Consider the following 26,110-nt stretch of genomic DNA (forward strand, 5'->3'; position numbering starts at 1 on the left):
CTACAGGTGTGTCCCTTCGCACGCGCTGCCCACGGGAAGCGCTTCTCATCAACACCACCGTTTCACACGCGCCTTCTCGTGGTCATCGAGTCTCTCTTCATGTCGGTCTACTTACGCCGCAGCACACCTGCTTACTTAATCAGCTCATGTTTACTACAATTCATATTGCTACCAAAGCCGCTCACCTTACTTCGTATGACATTGCTGTGTTGCTATCGCATTCATCGCTTCGCCCTTAGGGCGAAACTGTGACATTTTTGTAATAAACCAGAAACTATTGACCATTTTTCTTTCTTGCCACCGCTTCTCCTTTCCCCACTGTATGCGTCTCATATTTCCAACTGGTAATCTGGGTTTAGCACTTACAACGTCAAACATTTTTGTGCTTTGGTTCCTGTCAATTAGGCACAAGCCATGGGTCTATGATTGCTGCTCTGGACAAGTTCATTGAAGCGTCCGGAAGATTACGCCGCTAGGGTACCGACCGTGCTGCACCTTATTTTTCTTTCTCCAAGTTTATGTATAAGCCCTCTCAAAATTTGTGTTATTGTTTAGTTGCCTAACGCTTCGTTTTGAATGTTTGCCTTTACCCCTTTTGGTATTGTGTTAGGTTGACTTTTCAATCAATTCAGTGTGGCCAATCCCCCTCCTACGATCGAGCCATGTTTTGAGGCAACAACAAAAACGACAGCAGCAGAGTGCTACAAGTCCACGTAATCCACTGAGCAAAAGTATACGAATCGGGGATTCCACAGTGATGCCGATTTCCTGCTCCGCCTATGAATGCAAAGTTTAGGCCTGCAGTCCAAACTTGGCATTGCGAGCGCTTTGTTTTAGTCAATTTCAGTTTTCACCTATGAATTACGAACGAATTCAGTTTTTTAGGCGAATCTGTGGTCCGTATACATTTGCTCACGGACACTTTACGTGATCATGTTTTCTTTTCCTTTCTTTTTTTTTTAGTTTGGAACAAAGTTCATCACAGCTGCCCACTCCCAAGGTGCGAGTACCCAGTCAAGCGGCCCTACAGGGTTCACTTCTCTCCCACCTAAAGTGGCAAGAAACAGGAAGCGAATTTCTATTCTATTTTATTCCAACGGCAGTCCGTTCTTGAGCGCCGTGAACGACGACGCCGTGAATAGCACAGGGGTGCGGTTGAGACCGCCCTTGTCCTTGGCGTCGCTCTTCTCCTTGATAGGCGCAGTGGTGAGGAAGGTACGAATGCGGCCGTTATAGTCGAAACTGCGATCGGGGTCTTGTGGTCCCCACATGGGGTCTGTACCCAGGGCCTTGGAGAAATCCTGCACATGACGGGACGGATAAAGGAACGTCGTCGTCCCGATCGCGCAAAACTATAGAGAACCATAAAGAGTCGTAGACAGATGTCCAGCGTATTTTGGCTGGCCCAATGAGTGTAACTCGTCTACGTTTTAACGTGCAATTAAGAATTGGAATGATGATCTCGATAGCATCGTAGACATTAACGATCATTTAACCTTCAACGACGATCGAGATGATTTAACTTCGAGATGACCGACTCAGTATTTGGCTAGTGTCTTGGCTAAAGGGAAGGCGTGTGATTGTCTATATTCCCGATTCATTACATAATTACATATTACATAATAAAAAAAGATCTGTATTAGCGATACGTCACTGGCGTTGCGTGGCGACGAGTTTGAATTTTTTAGATGCTTTTTAAACTAGCACATATTTGATATTGACCGATCTAGCCTTGTATGATGCGCGGAACCTTGCCGAGCATGTGTGGCTTGGCTATATATTGCGATGTTTTCTAGGAGAAAAGATAGTTGCGAGTGACGCCCTTTCTTTTCGCCTGTATTTTCCTTGGTTAAGTCTTTTTCTTTGTGTGAAGCATGTACCAACTTGCCCAACAACAAGTTTATTAATGTAAATTCCTGGTTTACACATATTTAATAGGATTGTTTAATTACAGTTCTCTAGAAAATATTGTATTTACTATTTCACATTCTTGTTTGTACTCATAACACCCGCCATGGCAGCTTAGTGGCTATGGTGTTTCGCCGCTAAGCTCGCGGTCACGTGTTCAATACCTGCCGCGGCGGCCACATTTCGGTGGGGGCGAAATGCAAAAACGATGGTGTACTTGGAGTTCGGTGCACTTTAGAGAACACCCAAATGACGTGCCTCATAATTGCGTGTCCGCATATAGGCTGCCTCAATATGCGTGCCTCAACGGTTTTGGCACGTAATATTCCAGGTTTATTATTTTTTAGTTATGACATTAGACAACTCGTTTCTTGCTCCTTTTCGCCGTTATCTGAGCCCCTCCTCGGGTATATGAAAAAAAGGTGTATGAAAAAAAAACAATAAAGAAAAATAAAGGGTCAACCAAGTGTCGAGGGTAAAGAAGACAAGGTCGTTTTGCGCGAGGCCTATAAGCGCTGGCGTGTGCCATTGAAGAAGTATCGCTGTCGTTGCGTGCTCTCCCTCGACTCACCGGTGGAACTTAAATCGCCGGAAACAGGATCCGGTTTGCTTCGCACGAAGGGGCTATATGCTACACAATTCGACACGCTACTCTATTGAAAAAAAATTGAGAAATCCACATTCCCCATAACCCCATATCCAATAATCCGCTATGAAGTGTATAGCTTCCCATATCAAAACTCGTTTTTCCCATCCGACTTATGACGTTATTGGATATAGTAGTTGTGTGGAATACGGAGTATTGTCCAGTAGGGATACTGCAGAATTCGTGTAAACGTGGCTTATACGTGCTTGCCCTCTGAGAGGCACTTGCCGTTGCAGTCTCCCCCTCATCCCCTTCACTGATTAAGAGGTTTAATCGCCGCAGGTATAGGCGAGGATCCACGCTTCAGACAGACGAAGAGAGCGCTTTCGTGACGTCACAGCCACGTGCGCACGCACCATGTCGACTCGTAGCCAGTGCACCAGGGCCATCAGCGGAACGGGCAGCAGGCTGACCCCGCTGGACACCCAGACGAACACGGCCACCCACGGGGGGTACGTGTAGTCGCCGATGGTCAGCGACGCTGAGCCGGCTCCTTCGCTCACGTACAGAGCGGCGCACAGCTGCGTCAGGGTGTCAGAATTAAGGCTCTAAATTTCCTTCTCTCTCCAATTAATCTCTCCGCAGCTTGTCTTGACTTGAGACACGACGGCATAATACGGTCGAGGATGTTTACCCTTATGGAAGCTCCCATTTCAATTCTTGGGAACGCAAAATTTGTTTTTCTCGACAACCACAACACCGATTTCGCGAAAGTTTGTTGCACATAAAGGGGCCCTGAACCACTTTTTATCGAAGGGGAGAAAGGCATTTGAAGTGAAAATGTGCTATTTCAGAAATACTTTGCCGCAGAAAGTACTTCAATGCGTTCAGCAGAAGCGGAGTTATTGGCAATGAAACACGGCCCCCGCTGCCCTCCCGTTCCTTCTTCAATGCCTTGCCCTGCGAAGGCTACGGTGGAGTGGGGCGTGGCCGCAACGCTCCGCCTTCTAAATGTCACCGTGGCGCGCAGTTCAAATTTCATTTTGGATGTTAACGTAGATGCCACGACTTCCGATTTTGGTGCCTATACGACGCGCTAAACGTAAGCCAAACGTGGTTGTCCTCAGCGAGCCGCAGTGCGCTTGGCCAGTGGACTCGTGGCGGCACCCCGCGGCGGCCGCGGTATCTACGCTGCGTAGCCGCCCACAGCTACCAATAGCAGAATCGTATTGGAATCCACTTAGTTAATTAAGAAATAAAGCGTCCAGAAACGAGTGAAGAAGATGGCTTCTGTTTAAAAGAGAGCGATTGAGAGAAAGGTGAATTCGCGCTCCGCCTGGGAGCTCAACGCACCGCGCACGACAGCAAAACTTAGCTGAGATGTTCACGGCAGCGTATGGGGGTATCGGACAATATTATTTCACCAAGCCCGAGGGGTGGTTCAGGGCCCCTTTGAAAGTAACAGTTAAATCTACCAACTGTAGAAACGTATTTCTTATTCCCGCCTTAATTATTTCCAGCAATAATTTCTTAACTTCGCAAAATAACAAAACAACGAGAGATAATCAAATTTAAAATTCAGTAAAAAAATGAACGATTTCACATTTTTTGTAAGCGTCGCCTATTCAGATATATAAACAGGTCATAGTTGATGTACCCTACAACACTCTGATTTATACAACTAATTTGCGAGTAGGACTTTTGCGACACCTTCGTAAGGAATTGTAACACTTTCAAATTAACCTTAAACACGTATCCCATTTGTCCACTTCAGATGCTCTAATTGACTGTTTTTTCTTTACAGCATCGCGACCGCAGTTTATGGTGCAGAATTGCGGAATGGTAAACTTTATGCTTCAGCTCATTTTGAACTTACCCATTTTCGGCAATTTTTGTGAAAAACCTTCGAGGCTCTAAAGCAATATTTAACTTCCAGAACTGTTGGCAGAATTCAGCTTGCTCTCTTGGATGCTACAAATGTCATTCAAATCCCAGTCCTCAAATTCAAACAGTTGTCTAATGATGGCCTCCGTCCTGCGTTTTACACGTACTTGAATAGGGAAAATAAAGTATGCCCCGAGATAAAGATATACCTCTTAAGAAAACACATTCAACGAGTCTTATCGCTGCACCTGAATCTGTACGGACCAGAATATCATTTTTAAATAATGGCTAGAGTTTTACTTAGTGAAGTGGAGTAGGCATAGGGCAAACAGGGCTAAGCATGACGTCACTGTTGAAAGAATAACAACAGCAGATCAGCTGAACACGTCATGTATTGAACATTTTAATACATTTCGGCGTTTTACGTGTCAAAACTACGCCAAAACTACGACGTGATTATGAGGCATACCGTAATGAGGGACTGCGATTAATTTCGACCACTTGGGGTTGTTCTTTAACGTGCACCCAATGCATGATACATGAGCGTTTTTGCATTTGGCCCCCATCGAAATTCGGCCGCCGCGGCCGGTATTCGATTCCATGCCCTTGGGCGCCAAGGCCACTACGCCACCTCGCCAGGTATCGCACGCAATAACAATGCAGCGAACTTGGAATGTCCAAAGTTTCAAGTACGAGTTCAATACTCCTGTACTGAAATTTTCCTATTAGATTTTTCTTAAACATTCGTTTACATATTGATGAATTTGGGACATCGAGTTGTTTTCGCATGTTCGACACCACGAGTCATTCAAACTACTCTCGCCTTTTTAGTTACTAGTCCCTGCCTCTTTGCAATGTCTCCCTGTGAGCCGATTGCTTCCTCGCACTTGATTATTTCCCTAGAAACTCATTTGACAGTGTTAGTTTGCGGCTCGCCCCTGTGAGTTACTTTCACTGCATTGTTCAAGTGCGTTGCGTCTCAGCGGCAAGCCTGCACTTTTATCAGCACTCGAGACGATTTTCTTTATTGCACGAAACCCTATATTCATTTAGATCACTTGCTCCTTAATTTTTTTTTCCTTAGAGCTGCTCGTAGTGCGATTAGAAGCTCTCGAAAACTTTATATCCACGTTCGCAAGGCGTTCTGAAAATAAAATTTAAATGCGACCATTATTATTGAACTTATATTTAGCTAACACTATGGGGTGAGGGCATGCTAGGAATGACGTTCCACCACAATTTAAAGTGTGTAGGTAACTACAGGCTAGAAAATGCTAAACCCTCGTTTACTGCCAGTTTAGGGACGTTACATTGTTTTCCCCCTTGACGTACATTTGCAGCAATAATATACTGAATGTTATTTTTAACGTTAACATATTTTACTCTTAAATCGCCTGTGGTATACAGCACAAGTATGTTCACTATGCTTGATACTCAAAAAGGCGGACATTACACTGAAAATAAAAATGAATAATTGGACTAATTAACAAATACTTCCTAATGAACTTTATGACTAATTAAGTTAGTGCACACATTGCAATATACCAATTGAAACCAGTGATTTCTAAAGACTGATAAACTTAAAAAGAATTTTAGATTTTGCACCAAACTTGAGAGCACTGCTGTCAAACTTGCGTTATAAATGCACTGTTCCACTTACTTTTTAACGAAACGCCTTTTTATGCTATAAAGCTCAAAAATGGCTGGCACACGAACTAACGCAAACTAACATTTGATTTTATTTATAAAATTAACAAATTACTGAAACATAAGCACAAATTACGCAAACTTTCGGAACACATATCTCAAAACTGTTGTGATCCTCAGAATCCGTTCCCATTAGATATTACTTTAAAAATCATCGGCTACAATTCGAAAATTATAACATGTGATTTAAAGTAATGCGTTTAAAAATCAATTACTGAAACTTAGTTTTTTAGGCAATAATAATTTTGCATTGCTCGCGGAAATAATGCACTCCTCTGAGACTAATTCTGTTCGAGAGCTAGAATTGTGGTACGTACCACGTGGTGATTTATGAAACTTTTGTTAACGATAAAAAAAGAACAAAAACGTATTTGGAGAGAATCGGAGGCAGTGGATGGGTGAGGTGTACTCGAAAATCTGAAGTATGCAGGGTTATATGTGTCCTCTGAAAAGGTTTACGGCATACTCGTTTTCTCGTTATTTTCATGTATTTTACTACGCGCATGATTCCTCTACCGTGTATCCTTGGGTGAACTGAACAAGGCGCGTACGTAATTTATCTTCTGTTGAAATGACAAGCCTACTCGGGGCGATGTACGACAGACGATTAAGCAGTGCAGATTAATTACAGGCCTTTCTAGAAAGTTACCGATTCAAGCGTTAGAGATTTGTTGTAGCTGTGGTGACAGCGCACTTGTGGACACACGAATGAACGCAGATATAGACAAGGAAAAGGGCTTTCAAAATCTCGCTCCACGCTAGGAATCCACGCTCCACGCTAAAATGTCATAGTTTGTCCACTTATGATCAATAAAAGTTGCTTTTGCGACGTCAATCCCCACGATTTGCTCAATCAAGGAAGTCAGTATGTACAGCCATACGAAGAAACAGTCAATGAAGCCAGAGAACGCGCAGGGAAAGCTAATTGCTATGATTATTCGAAATGTAGAAATAATGAGGTAAAGGAAGACGAAAGTGGGCGAAATAGCTTGCCGGTGATAGCATTACGCTGGTGGTGCTTTACCAACGCGACGCCTTATACCCGCCGCATTAGACCAGTGGCGTTGCGCTACTGAGGCCGAGGTCGCGGGTTCGCTCCCGGCAGTGAAGGCCTCATTTCGATGAAGAAGAAACGCAAAAACTCACGCGTGCTTAGATCTGGGCACACCTAAAGAAGCCCACGTGATCACAATGAATCCCAAGCCACCCCCACTACGGCGTGCCTCATGATCGGATCATAGTTTTGGCACGTAAAACGCTAACGTTTATTTACCTGCCCTTGTCGGCTCAACTACAGTTGACCGCCTGCCCGTCTGATCAGGTTAGTACCCGTTAAGTGTTTTCTCAGCGTGATGGTTTCCGCAGGTTAAAACCCCAGAATATAATTTAAGTACGCTTGTCGGCTCAACTAAAGTTGGCATCGGGCCCATTTGATTAGGTAAGTGACCGATATGCGTCTAAATCTTACCACCAGGATGACGGGGGCTGTGAACGCCCAGCAATACAGCCAGTAGATGCCGACCGGGTCCTTGAGCATATACTCCAAATCAAAGCTGAGCCGGCGCACACCTGTGAAATTGTCCAGACGAAAGAAAGTTGGCAGTTTTTCAGAACCGACTGACAGTGAAAGAAAACTTGATTTATGTTAGTGCTAATGTAGACGTTGAGTCGCCTGCCGTGGAATGTGGCAAATGGTTACGTCTCATCCTCTCATCCTAAGTTCAACGACTTGACCAACCAATAAACTTTCATAGTCACAGGGCAATATATTTTTATACAGGCCGGACCTTAGAACAACTTCAAAGGAAGCGACAGGGCTTCGTTTTTTAATGCATAGAACTGTCAAGGTACACCGAGAGAAATAAAAAAAACGAATACATGTTTCAATGTAATTCTATTGCACGTTACGTAAAAGTGCAGCGCAATATAAAGCTTGTCCAAAAAATACTCAATAACATGAGTTATTTTTTCGAACTCATAAAGTAAAGAATGAACAAGCTGCATGGGTAAACCAATGATATGATGAGGATGATGTGACATTATGCGGAAAAACATTCCAAAGTTTCGAAGCAATCGCTGATAAGTATAGTATATAACAACAAAGCCGCAGCGCAACAAATGAATGATGTATTTACGAAGCACTTACTCTGACTACCAAAATCACGTGAATGAAACTGTACAGCACACTCGTACCATTTTGGAAAGTTCCAACTTGATAACTCATACCAGCCAACCCTTTGTCGAAATCACAGCTTTAAGCGACCTGAAGGCCTACAAATTTGTATTCATAGCGGCGCCCGCAGAACACGTTATCTCAAGACGTTTGGTGATATGTTCTATATGTATAGCAGGCTGTGAAATGGCAGAAGCTGGGATGCACAGCCTGTGCGATAATAATATCGCGCATGCAGCAGTTGATATACTTGCCATAAAACCATACGAGGCTGATGACTTGCAATAGGGAGACGATGAAGAAGAGATTGCGAGCGAGACCTTGCTCAAAAATGTTCTGAATATAAAGTCCTCCCTGGTGGAAGAAATAAAGAAGAAAGCACAGTATTGTCAACACCTAAAGTGAACCTAACCTAAATACAGTACAAGTACCAATTGCTACTAAAATTATTTAACAAGGGACCTGGACAGACCTTTGATCAAGTGAAATCGCCCTAACGCATCATATAAGCCACTGATTCTGTTAATGATGTGCAGATTTCGTGAAGTTATATAACATAAATAACATAACCTTAAGAGTGGTCGGTACTGAACAAGCATGTTACTTTGGACAATAGAGCCCCTAATCATAAAGGGACGTGAAAGGCAAATACCGTCATTTTGATTTTGTGTGACCGCTGGAAAAGGCATAATTACTCGCAAAAGAAATCTCGATGTCTGGCTATAGCTGATTTTCAGACTCACCAATTAACTTTTGTAGCCCTGCAGATGACATTTAAAGAGTACGTTCACTTTCGTCGATGGTGTTCCACCTACCTCGCATTGCTTCTTCTTCGGGCGCGCGAAGTGTACGTACAGACATGAGCAGCCTTGTCTAGAAACGCGGGAACGGCGGCTTCCGGGGCTCTCCGGAGCCAGCCAGCAGGCGTCTAACGGTAGTTGCTGGGCCCAAACGTGCCCAGCACCTACCGTTAGACGTCGGACCCAGCAGCTAGCGTTAGACGTCGCTGGCTGGCTCCGGAGAGCCCCGGAAGCCGCTGTTCCCGCGTTCTAGACAAGGCTGCTCATGTCTGTACTCACCCCGTTCCAAAGATGAATGTGAACACATACAAGACAGCGCGAAGTCTTTGTACACGTGCAGCTGTACGGCTTAGTTGGTATACATATTGACTTCAGATATGTAGCGCACGGTAAACAAGGACATAAAAAAGAAGAAAGAACGCAGAGACAGGGACACGCTTTGTACTCTGTTTCAAACATAGTATGCAGCGCTGTGGAGGCTAGCAATATATGGCAGTAGTTGTAGTAGCTGCAGCTTCTTGCTGTAGCTGCGATCGCATCAAGAAATAGTTCGGTGCTTTTACCAGTAAACAAGTGAAATATTCGTTCATTTAGGCTGAATCATAAAGGAAAAAAACTTATTCTTTCAAAATTAATAAACTGCGTGATACGGCTCTTAAAGTACGTTGTTAAAATGCGTTGTTTCACGTTATTTTGCTTTTCGTTGATTTCTTTCTTTTTTCTTCTTTTTATTCCCCATTTCCGAACCGTTGCGGCAGCCTCACACGAAGGCTCAAGCGAACGTAAGTCGAATATGAAACTTGACCACGAAATGCGCGGAGTGATACATTTTGATTACCGGACTTCATTGCGTAGCTTCCAAAGTGTTAACCGCTACATGTGTCTACGCCAGTGTACGCTGCACCTGTGCTACGTGTGCCCCCGTCTCTCTCTTTCGTCCTTGTTTATCGTGCGCTACGTATACAAGAAACTTGGCACAACGAAAGCGATAAAGTCAAGCGCGGGCACCTTCGTGCAGAACGGGACGCTGCAGGCGTAGGCGAGCGCGCACACCGCCAACAGCGTCCAGCTGTAGGCGCCGCTGGTTGCGTAGTTGAGCACCGAGGCGATCTCCGTCACACAAGTCTTCACCAGCAAAACCTGCGTAATCGCCGGCAAACGCAGCGGTTATTCTTGCTATACTACAGGTGTATTCTCAGCCCTGCCACATGCGTTATCTCTTTCCGTGAGAAAAACACAAGGATGTCTGTGTCTAAAAAAAAATGGTTCCTATGTACTCCAACATGGCTCCTGCGTAGCGGCCTACCCCTGTAACACGTGTAATTTCGCCGGAGGCATTGGTTCCATGGGCGTGTCAGGGGCAGTAATAATGTTGAATTTTTTTTATTATTATTTTTCGCCGTGTCGCACTGAGGAGCCATACAGCGTCGGTGTGACCGCGTAGGTGCCAATGACTAAGAGCGAAATAGAATGGGAAATGAAATGGATTATTACAAAATACAGAAAGAAAGGGCGGTCACCACGATATCAGTCGAGATGAAACTGCGATGTTGATATTTATGTAACCGTATGTTGATATGGGGAGGGCCGCGGCCAAAGGAAGAAGAAATCGGGACAGAAGGACAGGAAATGTGTATAGGAAACTAACGTAGAAGCCTGTCTTCCACTTTACGCATGTGCAGTGGAACAGAGGGCTCAGCTTTCTGTCGTTTTAAGCTTCATTTCTAGTACTCTGAGCCTTTTTGCTTGTTCTCCTACTTATCTGCACAATCCTGCTCGGCGTTCATGTTGTCCACTTCTCTCTTCTCGTGTCCGTGTCTGCACGCCTTACCTTTTTCATTATGAATCCTTACCAACTAGCTCAGCTTTCTGTCGTTTTAGGCTTATTCACTACGTGATAAGTTGCCTCTTTGAAAGATACCAGTCGACAAAAAAGAAAGATGAAATGGAGACGTGCAAGATCCAAAGCAGTATTGTAGCCTTGCGTTCCGGCCAACTCGTACGCAAATGCAAACTGAGGCTGTGCAAAGATCAAACTTTATCGACAAGGGATCAAATTTTATCGACAAGGACGCAGACGAACAGACGAAAGCCTTCCTTGTTGAAGAAAGTTTCACCTTGTGAATGTTTGAAAATACATCAATTATGTCCCCATTGGCACGGCCGCTTGATAAAAAAAAGGCACCTTTTTTTTTTTTTATCCAGCGGCCGTGCCATTGGCGCGTGTTCAGCTCTGTTGACCTTACAGACGAAGTTTATCATAAAGTTCTATACTTATGAGTACTGCGCAAACAAACAGAACGGCCAGTCCAATTACCATCTCCTGGTTCTTGCTCGAACAACATCCTAGGAAACTAGGGCTCGCGCATGAACGGTGAGAGTAGGTAAACTGAAAAAAAAAATAGATGACACTCCCAATTCAAAGCAGTGATTTCAGGATAAGAAAAAAAGAAACATAACTACGCGCCACGCCTCGAAAGCGTGAATCATTCAAAAATACGAACTCCAGACTTGTGCGTGACGCCATGGTTCAATTTGTGCCCACGTTTTTTTTAAGTAGGATATGTTTCTGTCGGTGGCGGCTACATTATCGGCTGTGAAGAAGGACGTCGTGCTCACGTTCGCGGTCAGGCCGGTCGCAACGAAGGAAGTGAAGACGAGCGCGTTGCAGATGCTCGGGAAGACGCAGGACACCACGAGCTGCGCTGTCGTCACCAACTGACGAACTGCGTGATGATAGAAAACCACTTAGCGTTAGAAAATAAACTTTAGAGGGCCAACCTACTGGGCATTTCCACAAGCGTAACCCAGAAGTACAGTCCACCACAAAACGTTTACGGAACACGAGATCTGAGAAAAAGCTGAACATCTGCGCAGCTTTACAACGCAGCCTATAATAGTATTCGCATATACTGCCTCTAGCAGTATATGTGAACAACATCGTGATGGTCGGTTTTACTGACTACTATTGTAGGTTGCTCGGAAATTGGACGTTTCTGAGATCCCGTGGTCCGTAAACGTTTGTGGCTGACTCTACCACAGCTGGCCCGATGACGGTGGCGACTCGTATATGCGTCGAAGTACCCGACATTAAAACCGGTAGCAAACTCGTCACTACGTAACTGAGTGAAAGCGTCATCCCAATGCACCCGCTAGTCGCAAACGTGACGCGACCAAGTTCAACCGAAGCGACGGCTCCAAATGGCCGCGTTGGTCGAAAATGACCGACATGGTGCAGTAGAGAGTTTTAGGTGAAAGTACGCAGGTTCTACGTGCGCTACGCGCCGCTTGCGTGGGACGCTTATATAGTTTCGCGTACGCAACAGTTGGTTGTAGGAGGCCTTGAAAACGTATAGATCGTTCTTTCCGCATGTCTACTTGCGCCCTCTGCTGGCAGACATGAACGCTATTTAAGCCAAGTTCGTTCAAGACGAGGCAAAATCGGAGCCATTTAGTGATTCTCGCACCTTGCAAACAGCGCGTTCGTGCCACCTTGTGCTGCGTTCTCTGCCTGCTCCTGAGCTGCAAAATGCCTGCCAGCTTTCATTGTGATCATCATTAATTATCTGTGCTCTCGTGGACTTCGAAAAGCGCAAACAAGCAGCACAACACTACGGTGACTAACCACACGCACCGTCGGCCCGGTCGGATGCGATCTTGAAACGCCTCTTGGATGTTTTCAGATATCGCGTGAGCAGCTCGCAGAGCCGCTCACGTACGTGGGGCGCGCAACGCAAGGGCGCAGATTTAGCGTGCGTACGTGAGACGCGACGGGGCTTCCTACGTTCCGCGCATGCGCATTTCGATCCCGCAAGATTCTCACATACCTAGCGCTTCAACGTGCGCGAAACTAAAACTGTCTATATCTCACTGACCGATTTTTTCGAGAGTCTCAAAGCTGCTGAACGAATCACTGGCGCAGAAGCAGGACGTCGGAATACGCTTATTGTTATTTTGCGCGGTGACTGCGGTGCTAGCAGATGTGAACAGCTCCATTTCGGTGTGGCGACGGGCAGGTTTCGCTCACTGGTGTGAACATGGATCTCCCTGCGTATACCTCCGTGGTCGCCAGTCGCGGTCGCTCGCGCGAGCTCTCTCAATCGCCACTGCGAATGCTGCCATACTTTACGAGCGCGTGTTCCTACCGTAAGTCTGGCGCCTTAGGACACGAGACCCCAGCTAACACGTGGTATGGAAGCTCAACTCTACATGTAAATCCTCAATTTTTTAAATTAGAAGTAGTAGCACTTGCGTCCGAAAGGTGAAGCATTGATAGTGATATCAAAGTATTAGACAACTACATGAAGTACTTGTGTGAAGTACTACATGAAGTACAACTACGTGTGCTGAATTCTTACATTGTCAGTGAGAATGGGCACACCCGCCGTGGTTGCTCAGTGGCTATGGTGTTGGGCTGCTGAGCACAAGGTCGCGGGATCGAATCCCGGCCACGGCGGCCGCATTTCGATGGGGGCGAAATGCGAAAACACCCGTGTACTTAGATTTAGGTGCACGTTAAAGAACCCCAGGTGGTCCAAATTTCCGGAGTCCCCCACTACAGCGTGCACTCATAACCAGATCGTGGTTTTGGCACATAAAACCCCATAATTAATTTTTTTTTAATTTTGAGAATGGGCACCTTGCACGTGGCCAGACAGGCGTAATAACATTCCTAGTTTATCAGGCCAATGCCGCCGAATTCCGCCCGCTAGGAGTGCGAAGAAAATGAGGTCCGTGATAATGATAATGACCCTCGCTTCATCGTTCGTCTGAACGGTTAAACCGCCGAGCTGTGCCGAATTAAAGCCGGCGAATGTTCGCGCTTCTAACGTCGATCGCAATATCCGAGCATGCGCACTTGCAAACCTACCGACTCTCCCGAAATTTTCGCGAAGTTTACAAATTTGGGCCCCTTGTACAATTTTACGAATGTTGAGTCAAGTTTTACGAAAGCATACACTCTGCTCGTGAAGAGTTCTCAAATTTTTTCAAAGATAGGGAGGCGCGAGAGTACGAAAAATCCGTAAAAACAAATTGTGATGCCATCGAAGTGATGCCGTTCGGCAGCGCAAGGTGCCATATCCTGCTTCGAGCAAGTTTCTTAAGACAAGTTCCAGAAACAGGTCAAATCTGCAACTACTGAAAAAAAAAGAGACGGTTATCTGAAGACAATCGGTCTGTTTTCAGTCACTGCTGTTCCTAGTTTGCGGCAGATTGTGTTGCTACGTCTAAATCACCGTAAAGGCGTACGTATCCCGCAGAATGTGTGTGCTAAGGGCAAAGATTAAATTAAGGTTCGTACTATTCCCCGCCCCCTCCCATTCATGTTCGCAGAATTATTCCGAATTTTAAGGTTCATACGTTTGCAAGTATAACCTTGAGACATCTTCAGATCTCGGACACTCTTGCCTCGTGATAGGCGGTGTGAGATGTCACCTGGCTAAGCTGTGCGTTCCAGCGCTGCGGTCGATTGCGGAAGGCTTATGCGCAAGCTGCCCATAGCATTGTTATTGAAGCGCTAGCGCTGGAATCGGCTGCGTACCTTTTACTCCTTCAAGGCTTCAGCTTCCAAAGTTCCGCAGCCTAATACCGTGAAAACAACGCGAAGCACTGCCCCGACGAGGCGGCCGGATCTCAGGGCCGCGCGACGGCAAACAATCGATGACCGCATTCAACCGCGGCCTTAGCCGGTGACCATGCCGTGCCCATTTTCTTGCACAAAACGTTCACTGCATGTCGGCGCGGCACGCCAAGCTGCGTGTTCTCGTCCGCGAAAAAGAAAATTTCGCTTCGTGCGGGTCAGATGTAAAGCATCCATGGACCACGCCTGACAACTCGGTAAGGCTCGCGGACCGTGGAGGCACACCCGGTGGGGAAAATGCGCCGGCATCGCGAGAACCAAAACCATATTTATTTCAGGGTAAAGCGAGCCTTATAAAGGGGAGGGAAAGCGAGAAGAGCGAGAATGTACGGGTGTTCACTCTTTGATCTCCTAATTCATGTAGGAATCGCAATGCCTCGCGAATTCAAACAAAGCAGAGGCTCACATGAAGATGGAGGCTTGAAGGGATGAGCAGTGATAGAAAAAAGGAATTTCTTAGGAGTCAACGTTTCGAGAAGAGAATATGCCTTCGTCAGGGCCAACGTTGGTTGCAAGCACATTGTTTGCTCCACCAGCGTTCAGTCCCTTACGAGCTACACCTGACCGTAGCAGAGAGTAAACGCTATTTCAGAAACAACGGCTCGGGTTAGCCTGCCTTGGTATGTAGTTGTTGTTCGACCGACTCCAGAGCAAAAGTCTAAGTGAAAACTTGTGTGAGAAATCAAACCTCCATAAACTTAGATTACGTACTTATTGCCGCAGACTTTTCCTGAAGTTTAGTTAATTTTCACACTGACGTTTCTGCCGCCCCTTTGAAGCCTGCCGCTTAAAGCCGGCTACAAGCCAGCTATGAGTTACGGGACATATACAAAAGAAAAACAGAAAAAAAACAGCCTTCAAATAATTTGTGGCCACAATATACGCAATTGAAACGGCGAAGTTAGTAATATAAAATGTCAGAAGCATAGTATGTGGCAGACGGCTTGGATATCCTGTTCAGACGTTTCAAATCCGACGTTATTACGTACTGGTATGTGACAACGTGAAAACCTGTTGCTTTTATACCATGGTTAGGTTCGAATTGTGTTTCCTGTTGCAAAACCCGCTTTTATGTGCTTATATACTGACATAAAGATGTACCATTGTGCGGCAGGCTGATTGATGCTACATCTTACATTTCCACTAAGTCAACCCGCGGTATTCGAAACAAACTTCGCGGCTGATTTTTGTCTTCAACTTATTTTCAATTTTGGCGAAAGTTGATGACAAGAATATGTTTAAACTCCTTTGATACAGTTCCCCGTGCATTTGACTTTATATACGAAGAGGAATGCTTTACGGAATTGCTTCCGAGTAAATTTTGAACAGGATTGCAGGTAAGACGCACTTTAAGTTAAAATGGTCACCCAAGTATATATATATATACTTGGTGTATATATATATATATATATATATATATATATCAGAAAGCTTCACGCATAGCATTTTAAAATTTTCGAATATAGTCACTTATCGTGTACCGCACAAAGCATGAACTGATAACAGATGCGTAACAGAAGAAAGGTGCTGGTTTCTCTATAGACTGCCATATATAAAAATTCGCCTGCAGTGGGTGCTGGCAGCTCAAATAATATAGTCACTTATCGTGTACCGCACAAAGCATGAACTGATAACAGATGCGTAACAGAAGAAAGGTGCTGGTTTCTCTATAGACTGCCATATATAAAAATTTGCCTGCAGTGGGTGCTGGCCGCTCAAATAGCTTTACCGCTTTCGATTTGGGCCGCAGCGCGTCGTCATTCGTAGAGACCGAGTGTGCAACCGCGACGCACTCGGATATCTTTTTTCAGAAAGCTCAAGATTTTAAATCAGTGCAAACCACCTGCCGTGGAGAGCAGGATGTCTAAGATCCACGTTTTGTGGTAAGCAATATAATATTCCATCTTTTATCCATACTGTCCCGTTGCGCTATGTGGCCGATCGCACCAATAAGGCCGGCGTGGTGGTATCCAAACATACGAAAATGGGCGAAAAGGATGCAAAATGATATGGATCGTTACAAAGTACGGTCTCACGGGAAAGAGCCGCAGATTATGTGCACGCACGCTCAAGCAAGGGGTGCAGTCTGATATGATATTTGTTAAATTCTTTACACTCTTTCCTTTCGGTGTTTACTTTTTTAGCTCAAAACTTCTTTAATATCGGTCAGAGGCGGTCACCTGGTAAAACATGTAATGGCAATATCGCTTATATCTTCGCAACAGCACTTCTCACGCGCTTTACTTTGGTATCGTTGTGTAACGGAAAGAAGCCATTACGCTTTATTTTTTCCTTTCCTTATTGGTTCGCACATATGTGCCACCACTGTAGCCGATACGGGCAACTCGGCAGCATACCAGGTGATAGAAAATTAATACAATCAGGGGAGACAAATCCTTACAAAATACGACCCTATGCTCCCCGTTTAGCTGCGCTCCATGGCTAGGCACTTACCCCTGGTCGGTCCGCCCTCTGCCTTACGCGGTACATGACCAGCCTGATTTCAGGCCAATCATTGATTGATTGATTGATTGATTGATTGATTGATTGATTGATTGATTGATTGATTGATTGATTGATTTTAGGTCCCACAGGAACACTGGGGCTATGAGAGCCCTCCGTAGTGGAGGGCTCCGGATTAAGTTCGACCCCCTGCGGTTCTCTAGCGTGCACCTAAATTAAGTACACGAACCTGCTTTTGCATTTCAGCCCCGTCGAAATGAAGGCGGGGAAACGAACCCTCGACCTTTGTGCGGCAGCACCACAACGCCACAGCCATTACACCTCCATGGCGGGTGCGAAAGTTGCGTTCCTCAAAAAGGAAGTGCAGATGGGCAGCGCGAAGAGGAGCGCACTCAGTAACTCACAATTAAAGGGCACGGCGGGCGTGATCTCCTGCTCGGTGTTTCCGGGCTTGTAGATCCAGAGGCAGGTGGTGAGGGCGATCAGGTCGCAAGCGGTCACCTCCGCTACTATGGTCCAGGCGGCGCACCTGCCGATGCGACAGCGCCGCGTTGGCATCGCGTCCGAACAAGAGCATCGATTGTCACCGTGGTACACTTTGATGCCGAAGCAGGGTATCCTTGGATCGAATGCACAGTCCGCCAGTTTATGGTTAATTAAGGTATCATTAAGACGAACGAAGTTCACACACAGCGTTAAGGGGAGGCTTTCGCTCGGGTCCAACTCCCATTTCTCTACGAAACTACATGCGAAACAAATAAATACTCTTATTAGACAACGTACGAATCGATTTGAATGAAACCTTATAATAGAAATTGTTTATTCTACCGACTTTACAAAGCAGAGTTTTGGTTTAGGGCCTGACAGTTATTTAATAAAACTAATATCATTCAATTTAATCAGCTGTTGCCCCAAAAATAGCATTTCGCCGTTTCATGTGTACTTGAGCATTATGTAGAGCTACATCACAGAAGTCCACGAATGTTCATTCACAGCAAAGATTAGTAGCTAAATAAATTTGTGGATGTATTCATTATATGCTACATAGTTGTGTGGAGGATAGGGCTGTCGCCGGCCAATCGCGCGCGCATTTGACCAAGATCTTGCCCTGGACATAGGGCCACACCCATAATGCTCCACGCCCCCCCCCCCCCCCCCCCCGCCTTCTTTAATAAAGTTTTTTTTTCTTCTTCTTCGTCTGCAGCAGTAACGAATCCCAACTGGCCAATTGAGCGTAATGCTATTTGTGAAGCAGATTTGAAGGGGCATGTCCTTAACCGCCGATGACGAGTTAACTCGTACTGACAAATATTGCGCTATCTCGTAATTTCGACACAAATAAATAATCCCCAATGTCTTTCGCTGTTTTTTAGCAAAAGCAGTAAAGGTGCTACGGTTTTCTTCGTATTATATTTTCTTTAAAAAAACATGAAAAATCAATCCAGGTTTTAAAAATGTACGCATTTCGTCAAGCTTTAAAAATTTCTCGGGCTAGTTGGGTTTAACGGATTCACTCGCCACCGAGCGTGTTCTGCACCGAGTGTCACTAAACCTTTCCGTGTGACTGCCTGCCAGTGTCACTAACAGCAAACTGTATTCACTCAAAAGGGACATTACGTTATTCGCGTGACAAAGCTATAAGATATGGCTGACTGTGCAAAACAACTAACGGGAGGGGCAGAAGTAAACAGAACAAAGCATAGTTGTGTTGAATGAACTTGAATGAACGCAAAATGGGACATCGCCGTACCTCTCGAAACAGCTTCCGTACTTGCACCGTGAGCCCAGGAAGAAAACGAGCCCGCTCGACGTGCCCAAGGAAAAGAGCGAATGCTCGGCTGCGTCGAGCCACACCTGAAACGTGCAGTGCATTGTTCTAACACGGACATTACTACAGCGCACTACAGAGTCAACAAGATGCAAGAGGAACGAGAAATTGACAACGCATGACGTAGGGCAGTCATCCTTTGAAAACCAACCTCCTTAGATGCTTTTTTTCGGTCCATGACACTTATGGTGCAATACTAGGTCATGTCCAAATCCACGTCCCAGCCACGGCTCTCTCTGGGAAATATACCGTATTTTCTCGCATATAACCCGCACCAAAAGTTGAAAAAAATTGCTTATAAAGTGGGGGTGCGTGTTATCTGCGAATATTCGCGAAGGGAGGGGTGGGGGTCGGCTTCACGGCAACGCGCGGCCTGCCGTCCAGAGTCCGCATTGTCGGCATGCTTATCGACATCGACGTGTGTTAAGCCTATAAGAGGCCAAGACAGGTTATTGCCTGATCCACATTCATAGTCTGGTTAGACGCTTTTCAGCATGGAGGGAGAAAAATGCTTTTCGGTATGGGTGTTCTGTGCTTTTCGCACACTTTTCGCACGAGTCAGGTGCCGTTTCTTGTACGCCCAGTTTGCACAGTTGGCCAGCCTTAGGCATCATGAGTGTGTCTCGGCGGCAGCCTTTCACAGTGAAAGAGAAACTGGAGATCATAGCCGCTGCTGAAGAAATCGGCAACAGAGCTGCTGCGAGACGGTTCCGAAGACGATTACGTCTTCGAGAGCGGCGACGAAGCCTCGGATGACAGCAGTGCTGACAATGTTGCGGCGGTCGTTTTGAAATAAATTTGTTTTAAGAACGAAAAGATGGCTGCGCGTAGTTGTAACTTCCTAGTCCTCATTTTTCGGATAAGTGTACGGGTTATACTCGAGGTTATTTTTTTTCTTTTTCGTGGAGTTCAAAGTTAGGGGTGCGGGTTATATGCAAGGGCGGGTTATATGCACGAAAAATACGGTAAGTATCTCGAATGTCCGACTTTTGGCGAGTGCGTCAGCCGGAAGTAATTGCGGAGCCGGAAACACGTCATGCGCACCTTGTTTTGGACGCCACCTATTGTAACAGCTTGGTGGCACCAACTGGCACCAGCTTGATGGTACCAACCCTCATTAAATGTATGTTCACAATGCCCATCCATACTCTTATCCTTGCAACACGTCCGTCCGTCCGTCCGTCCGTCCGTCCGTCCGTCCATCCGTGCGTGTGTCGTGCCAGCCGTTCATTCATCCATACGCCCACCCACCCACTTGCACATCCATTAGTTCGTACATCCATGAATGCTACCTCTAAGGTGCGACCTTGCGACGATCGTATGACGATCTTATGATTCGCTTGTCCTCACTTGATTGGTTAGAATAAAACAGTACAACATAGTCAGAATGGCGCTTTTGCTGACGATAGCGCGATCTTGAGCAAAGACGCGAGGGCAAGCTAACGATTCGCTTTCCGAAGTGTTCTAAGGTTGGACCCCTGGGCACTGTCAAATTCTCCCCTGATGTCGAATGGATGGCGTCCAAATGCAGAGCCCGACACCGGCTATCTATGTCAATCACATGCCCCAAGCCACCTTCAACGTCGTATTTCGTCAAGTTTCGTATACAAGACACAGAAAACAAGCTCATTCCTGAAAACAGGCGTTGATTGATTTAGACAAAGAATATATCAGGTTTTAAGACTCAAAACGTTTAGGATGGGGCCGAATAATCACTTTGATAGACGCATGACCACCCGGCGACCGATTCCTGCTGCACCATCTCGTGTCAAATGTGTTGTGTCTTGAACTGTAGTGATTGACTGGATAATGACGGACACGATTGGAACAGAGAGTGCTTTATTCCGCCAATGCTGCGCTCACAGGGTTGTAAAATGCTTATATATTTTCAGTAAAGAAATCGGGTATATAACAGCATTCAGGCTACATAATTGCCAACTGGCTTACATAGTTGCCAAGTGGCTTTTGATACTTGGCTAGATATAGCAATATATAGACACCACATTCCGTACCTGCTCAACAGCGACAAATTAGGGCACAGCGTGAAGCATGTAAAAGGAGAAAAGCCCACGTGTGACGATAATTGTACACTTAAAACCGAGTCACGAAACGAAGTTTCCGTATTTTAACTGAGACGCACTCACCTTGCTGCTGGTCAGCACAGCCAGATCCGGCGTCAGGCTCACGAGCAGGCCTCTCATTGTGAAGTGGTGGTAAGTGCTCTCGACCATGAACGGAACGAAGCACAGCATCGCCACCCAGAACAGCGCCCGGTTGACCTGCCAGCAAGGCAGCCCAACCAGTATGTTCAGTCTTAATGACAGTTCGCTCTCGCGAAAAGTGGTATAGGAAAGTTGCAAAGACAGTCTAAATGTTTATTAAGGCGAAAGCCTTATATGTAGGGAGCGTACATGCAAAACAGCGTTGCATGTATAGGCTCCTTACTTAGGTGGCTCGTGGGTCGAAAAATTCGTTGTCCGGCGTTATGGAACCAATATTCATGGTGCCACCATCCCACATGGCGCCACCGCGTGTTCGTGCCACCATGGTCGTGGGTTCGAGTGTCTTAATTAAGATAGAGTTAATTCAGGCACTCGAACACACGACCATTGGTGGGAGAAAACAAGTAATAGGAAGTAGCAACGCATTCGAATGATAATGTCAAGTAATTTAATTAATGTCTCGTGAGCGCACAGGCTTTCAGCTTCATCCTATTTAGCGCATGCTACTGCGACTGTCGACTTCTTTCAAAATCTATCCGCGGCCGGTAGATTCCTAAGAAGGGATCTTTCTTCATTGGACCTGTCCGCACAGCTGGAATTCGATTGAGAAGACCCGAATGGCCTGCGCAACGCTTTCTGGCCTAATCTATTATAGCGTAAGCAAGTTAGGGCTGTTTACAGCCACTCCTATACTTGTTTTCCATTTGTTTGTTTTTTTGTTTTTGTTTTTTTTTGCACGTGCAATAACGTTTATATCGATTCAGGCAGTCAAAATTCACTCGCTGCTATTTTCGTTTAACTATTACGTTATGAACAACAGCCCCTACACAGATGCCAAACTGTCACAGTGTCCTACTGTGCGTAGATTTCTTTTGTTTGTTGCTGAGCATCGGGGCGCCTTAGGTTGGTCTTACTTTTCTCGTTCTTCTCTATCTAAAAATCAAAACGATGGTGTCTAACGACCCGAAACTCCAAAAGCAGTTAACTAATACATAGTCGGAGACTGCGGATTAATCCTACAGGCCACCTGCAGGACACCTTTAACACGCGCACAAAACCACGGTGCACAAGCGTTCTTTACATTTTCGCGCTATAATCGCCACGTCGCACTTACAGCGTGGATGATGTGCGGCGTCTGGCTGGACACCCCGAGCACGATGGCCCACACGACTGTCATGAAGACGAGTAGCTCCATCCGCAGTGCGCCGATCTCGTCGATGCCGCTGGTGCGCTGAAGCACGTAGTCCCTGCGCCCCGACCCGCCTTCTTTGCATTGCTGTCGACAGCGTGTATAGTAGAAGCCTTGAAACTTGTGTTAGAGTGCGAATCGACGAAAAAAGATAGTAGGAAGCACAAACAAGCACTTCCTCATAACCAGCGATCAGTTGTGAGCGAGCGCATGTTTGGGTCTTCTTCTTGGTGTCTCGCCTCTCCTGCTATCTAGTTACTAAGTAATGTTGTACTAGCGGTGACCCGCCCAAACCGCCCACGCTTGCCGGGATATCGGACACGCTTATGCTCTGTGCTCCAAGTGTATGCAGCACGCTGCGACCTCGTGGGTATAGTGGGCGGGGGAGACGCAGTGGCAGTGAACGAAGGCAGGACGCTTGATGTCTTAATTTAACACCTCGCATCATTAATTGTGTAGATACATGCCGTTGTTTCCCGGGCATCGAAAGTATAGCATATAATATCCCCTCAGAACTCTTAATACATATAATGTACATTCAACCACAATAGTTTACGGACTACGGTATCTCAGAAATAGTTAAATTCCCGAGCAGCCTGTCGCAACAGCCAGTAAAACTGTATACGACGGTGTTAGAAAAATCTAGTCGAGGCCCAACGTGCAATTATCAGGATGCGTCGTGATGCTGAGGATATATTCAGCCTGTTCTCATATTTCATGGTCCGTAATATTTTATGGTTGACTGGACATAACTTTGTACAGGTTAGTGGGCATCTCCTCTTCTACTCCAGCTGCGGTGGCTGAACTCGGCCGCGCGCGTCCTATCTTGGTGGGAAGCTGCGCTGGGTTCGAAGGCTAGCATACCGGATATTGCTGATGGCTTCGTGAGCGCCGTGTTTTCGCGCACCCAGTTCACGTTGAAGCTACAGGCTGCACGAAGGGGAATCCACTCGCCGTTGCTGCCGCTCTTTATCACGCTAGCGTTCTGACAGCGAGTGTTCGCGGTCATCGAGCGAGTAGTGTAGGTGTTTGCCTGTGCTCGTGGGATAACGTCCTTGTTAATTTAGTTAGTAAGCGAATGCCTACAGCAGTTTATGCAGCGGAAAAACGACCAAAGTTTTTTCGTATGGCTGTCTAATAATTTGCTGTCCCAATCAATTCCTCACCTGTCGGGCGAAACTGTGACTTTTTTTTGTTAGCGTGTTCAATTTAATATACCTAGTTCACTGTCATTGTCTAATTTCTTTGTTATTGATATTTTCCCTACTTGATGCTCCTCTTCCATGGGCCCTTTAATCGAGAAAGAAGTTAGTAGCTAGATAGATAGATAGATAGATAGATAGATAGATAGATAGATAGATAGATAGATAGATAGATAGATAGATAGATAGATAGATAGATAGATAGATAGATAGATAGATAGATAGATAGATAGATAGATAGATAGATAGATAGATAGATAGATAGATAGATAGATAGATAGATAGATAGATAGATAGATAGACTGCATGGTGTGCTAAAATACGCTGATTTCAAGAAGCGCCTACATCATGCGTCCCTTGACTTCTATTATTGCGTGAAATGCGTTGTCCTTTTGTTTCGAATTTGCGAGGTTTTCCATCGGCAGTGAAATTTGCCGCGGTTTCGAGAGCACAGACGAGTGTGCCCGTACGTGAAGTAGGCCTCCGGCGGTGTCCGCGACGCGTTGATGCAGTACATGGCGCTTGGGTCCACTAGCGCCTCGCTCTCATTGGCCGCAGGTTGGCCCAGCATCTGCACGTACTTGCAACGGAGCTGCGTGACGAGATGTACACAACAAACGCTCAACACCATCTCGGAGGGTTGGCATGCGGTTGTCAATAGCTTTCACCAGTGTGTAATGTTTACCTAGCATTGACCTTATTTCTTTCTTTCTTTTTATTTTTGATGACTCATGCCGCACAAGCCAAAAAGTTTAAAACGCTTCTTGGTTGCATATATTATACTATGTACAGAAAAACCGGAGATGCCGAACGGAGTAACGGCGCTGAGGTCAATGTCATGTGACGCTGTGTTTAACAAAAACGTGTTTGAAACATATTTGTGTTGCATCAAGAGGAGGTTACTGCCAACGCTTTTACTGAAGAAGGTTATTGCAATAAAATTACCGATTCCCTGTTCTCAGATTGAAACGTCACAAGATGCCGCTAAGGGCTCACTGCGGCTAGGGAGCCTACATGCAAGCGATGTAAGTTCCCTAACTGCGGCTAGCCGTCTACGCCTTCGGTACTGCGGTATTCTGTAAACTATCAAGCGTATATCAGCAGGTTAAAGCTTGATATTGGCCTTTCAGGTTAGCGCAGTGATAGATTCATCACCTGACTGACTGATTGACTAATTGATTGGTCAATATAGTGTTTATTCATTGATTGAATTTTTGAGTCATTGATTCATTCATTCATTCATTTATTTATTCATTCCCTCATTCTATCATTCTGAACGTTCCTGTTCAAAGCCCATATTCACAGAAACCTATTACGATAAAACTGTGTGTCAGAGCATTTTTAGCCTATCCTAATGCGAGACTTATCATTAGCGAACGGTGCCAGCCAATGGCAAAAACGACTTACGAACGCAAAGCTTGGTGTATTCGTCCCCAGCTGAGTTGAATGACTGAGGTAGAACGGGGGAGGGGGGCTGACTGAACAATTCATCGTAAAGTTTATTGGTTGCACGATTGATTTATTAATTATTTGAGTGAATACGTAATTGATCGACCGGTAGTTTATTCAATCTTTCATTCCTAATGTTCCTGTCCATCTAACGACTGACTGTATAGCTGGTTGATTGGTTTACTGACCGATTCATTGATTGCATCTGTGTGTAATTGGCTGGCTGATTCTTTAATTGACTGATTCATTCATTCTTTCATTTTGAATGTTCCCGTTCATCTGACTTGACGAATCGACTAAACTGTCGATAAATTTATTGGCCGATTCACGGATTGAACCCGTGAGTGGAGTATGTGATTGATTCTTGATTTATTGATTAGTTGTTTCATAGAATGATTCTAAAGCTTCTATTCAGCTGGCTTGACTGGTCGATGAACAAATATTTGACATATTTATTGGTCGGTTGACTGATTTAATTTAAAATGTTTGATTGATTGGTTGATATTCGAGTAATTAATTGAGTAATTAATTGATTCAATGATTCATTGATTCATTCATTCATTCGTTCATACGTTCATTCATTCGTTAATTCATTGGTCAGGGATTTGTGTGCTTGGATCACTGTTCCAATCCTGCTCGACCCCATTCCGCAAGCCTTTCTCTTGCGCTGTAAGCCACTTGAGCTTCTCAGCCTATGCATTGTCAGGAAGAGCGGAGCGATAGCCACGTACGAATTCGGTGCCCGGCGTGAAGCAGTCCGTGCTCCAGCTGTCCCTGCACTCGGCCCAGGGCACGCTCTCCGTGATTCCGTAAAGCAGGAAGAAGACCGCGTAGGTGACGCGCAACGAGTGGCAGGATGCGAGCAGAAAGCAGTACCACACGGTCACGTAGCCGACGCCTGCTGCCGTAAAGAAACAGGTAGAGGCGTGAACACGCAGGTCGCACTACACAGGTGTGCGAATCCGTCTGAAGGATCGTGAAGTAATTGATCTCGTGGAACGAGCTCAACAGCCACCCATCTTCCGTTTATTAACGCTCTGAGTCAGCGTTTCTCAATC

The 26,110-nt window shown here is 45.6% G+C and overlaps 1 protein-coding gene across 1 annotated transcript; it reads right to left on the reverse strand.

Moving 5' to 3' along the window:
- Nucleotides 1-1,088: 1,088 nt before the first annotated feature.
- Nucleotides 1,089-26,071, reverse strand: LOC119431219 (sodium-dependent dopamine transporter-like). The gene is made up of 13 exons (XM_037698691.2): nucleotides 26,068-26,071; nucleotides 25,784-25,953; nucleotides 24,074-24,195; nucleotides 22,327-22,459; nucleotides 21,135-21,269; nucleotides 18,913-19,016; nucleotides 17,567-17,691; nucleotides 11,678-11,784; nucleotides 10,067-10,198; nucleotides 8,513-8,612; nucleotides 7,554-7,654; nucleotides 2,911-3,075; nucleotides 1,089-1,301 (listed from the first exon to the last, which is right to left on the reverse strand). Exons 1-13 carry the CDS (start codon nucleotides 26,069-26,071, stop codon nucleotides 1,089-1,091), a joined length of 1,611 nt encoding a protein of 536 aa, XP_037554619.2.
- Between the last annotated feature and the right edge of the window lie 39 nt (nucleotides 26,072-26,110).

The sequence above is a fragment of the Dermacentor silvarum genome, chromosome 10 (genome assembly GCF_013339745.2).
Source record: "Dermacentor silvarum isolate Dsil-2018 chromosome 10, BIME_Dsil_1.4, whole genome shotgun sequence".
Classification (NCBI taxonomy): domain Eukaryota; kingdom Metazoa; phylum Arthropoda; class Arachnida; order Ixodida; family Ixodidae; genus Dermacentor; species Dermacentor silvarum.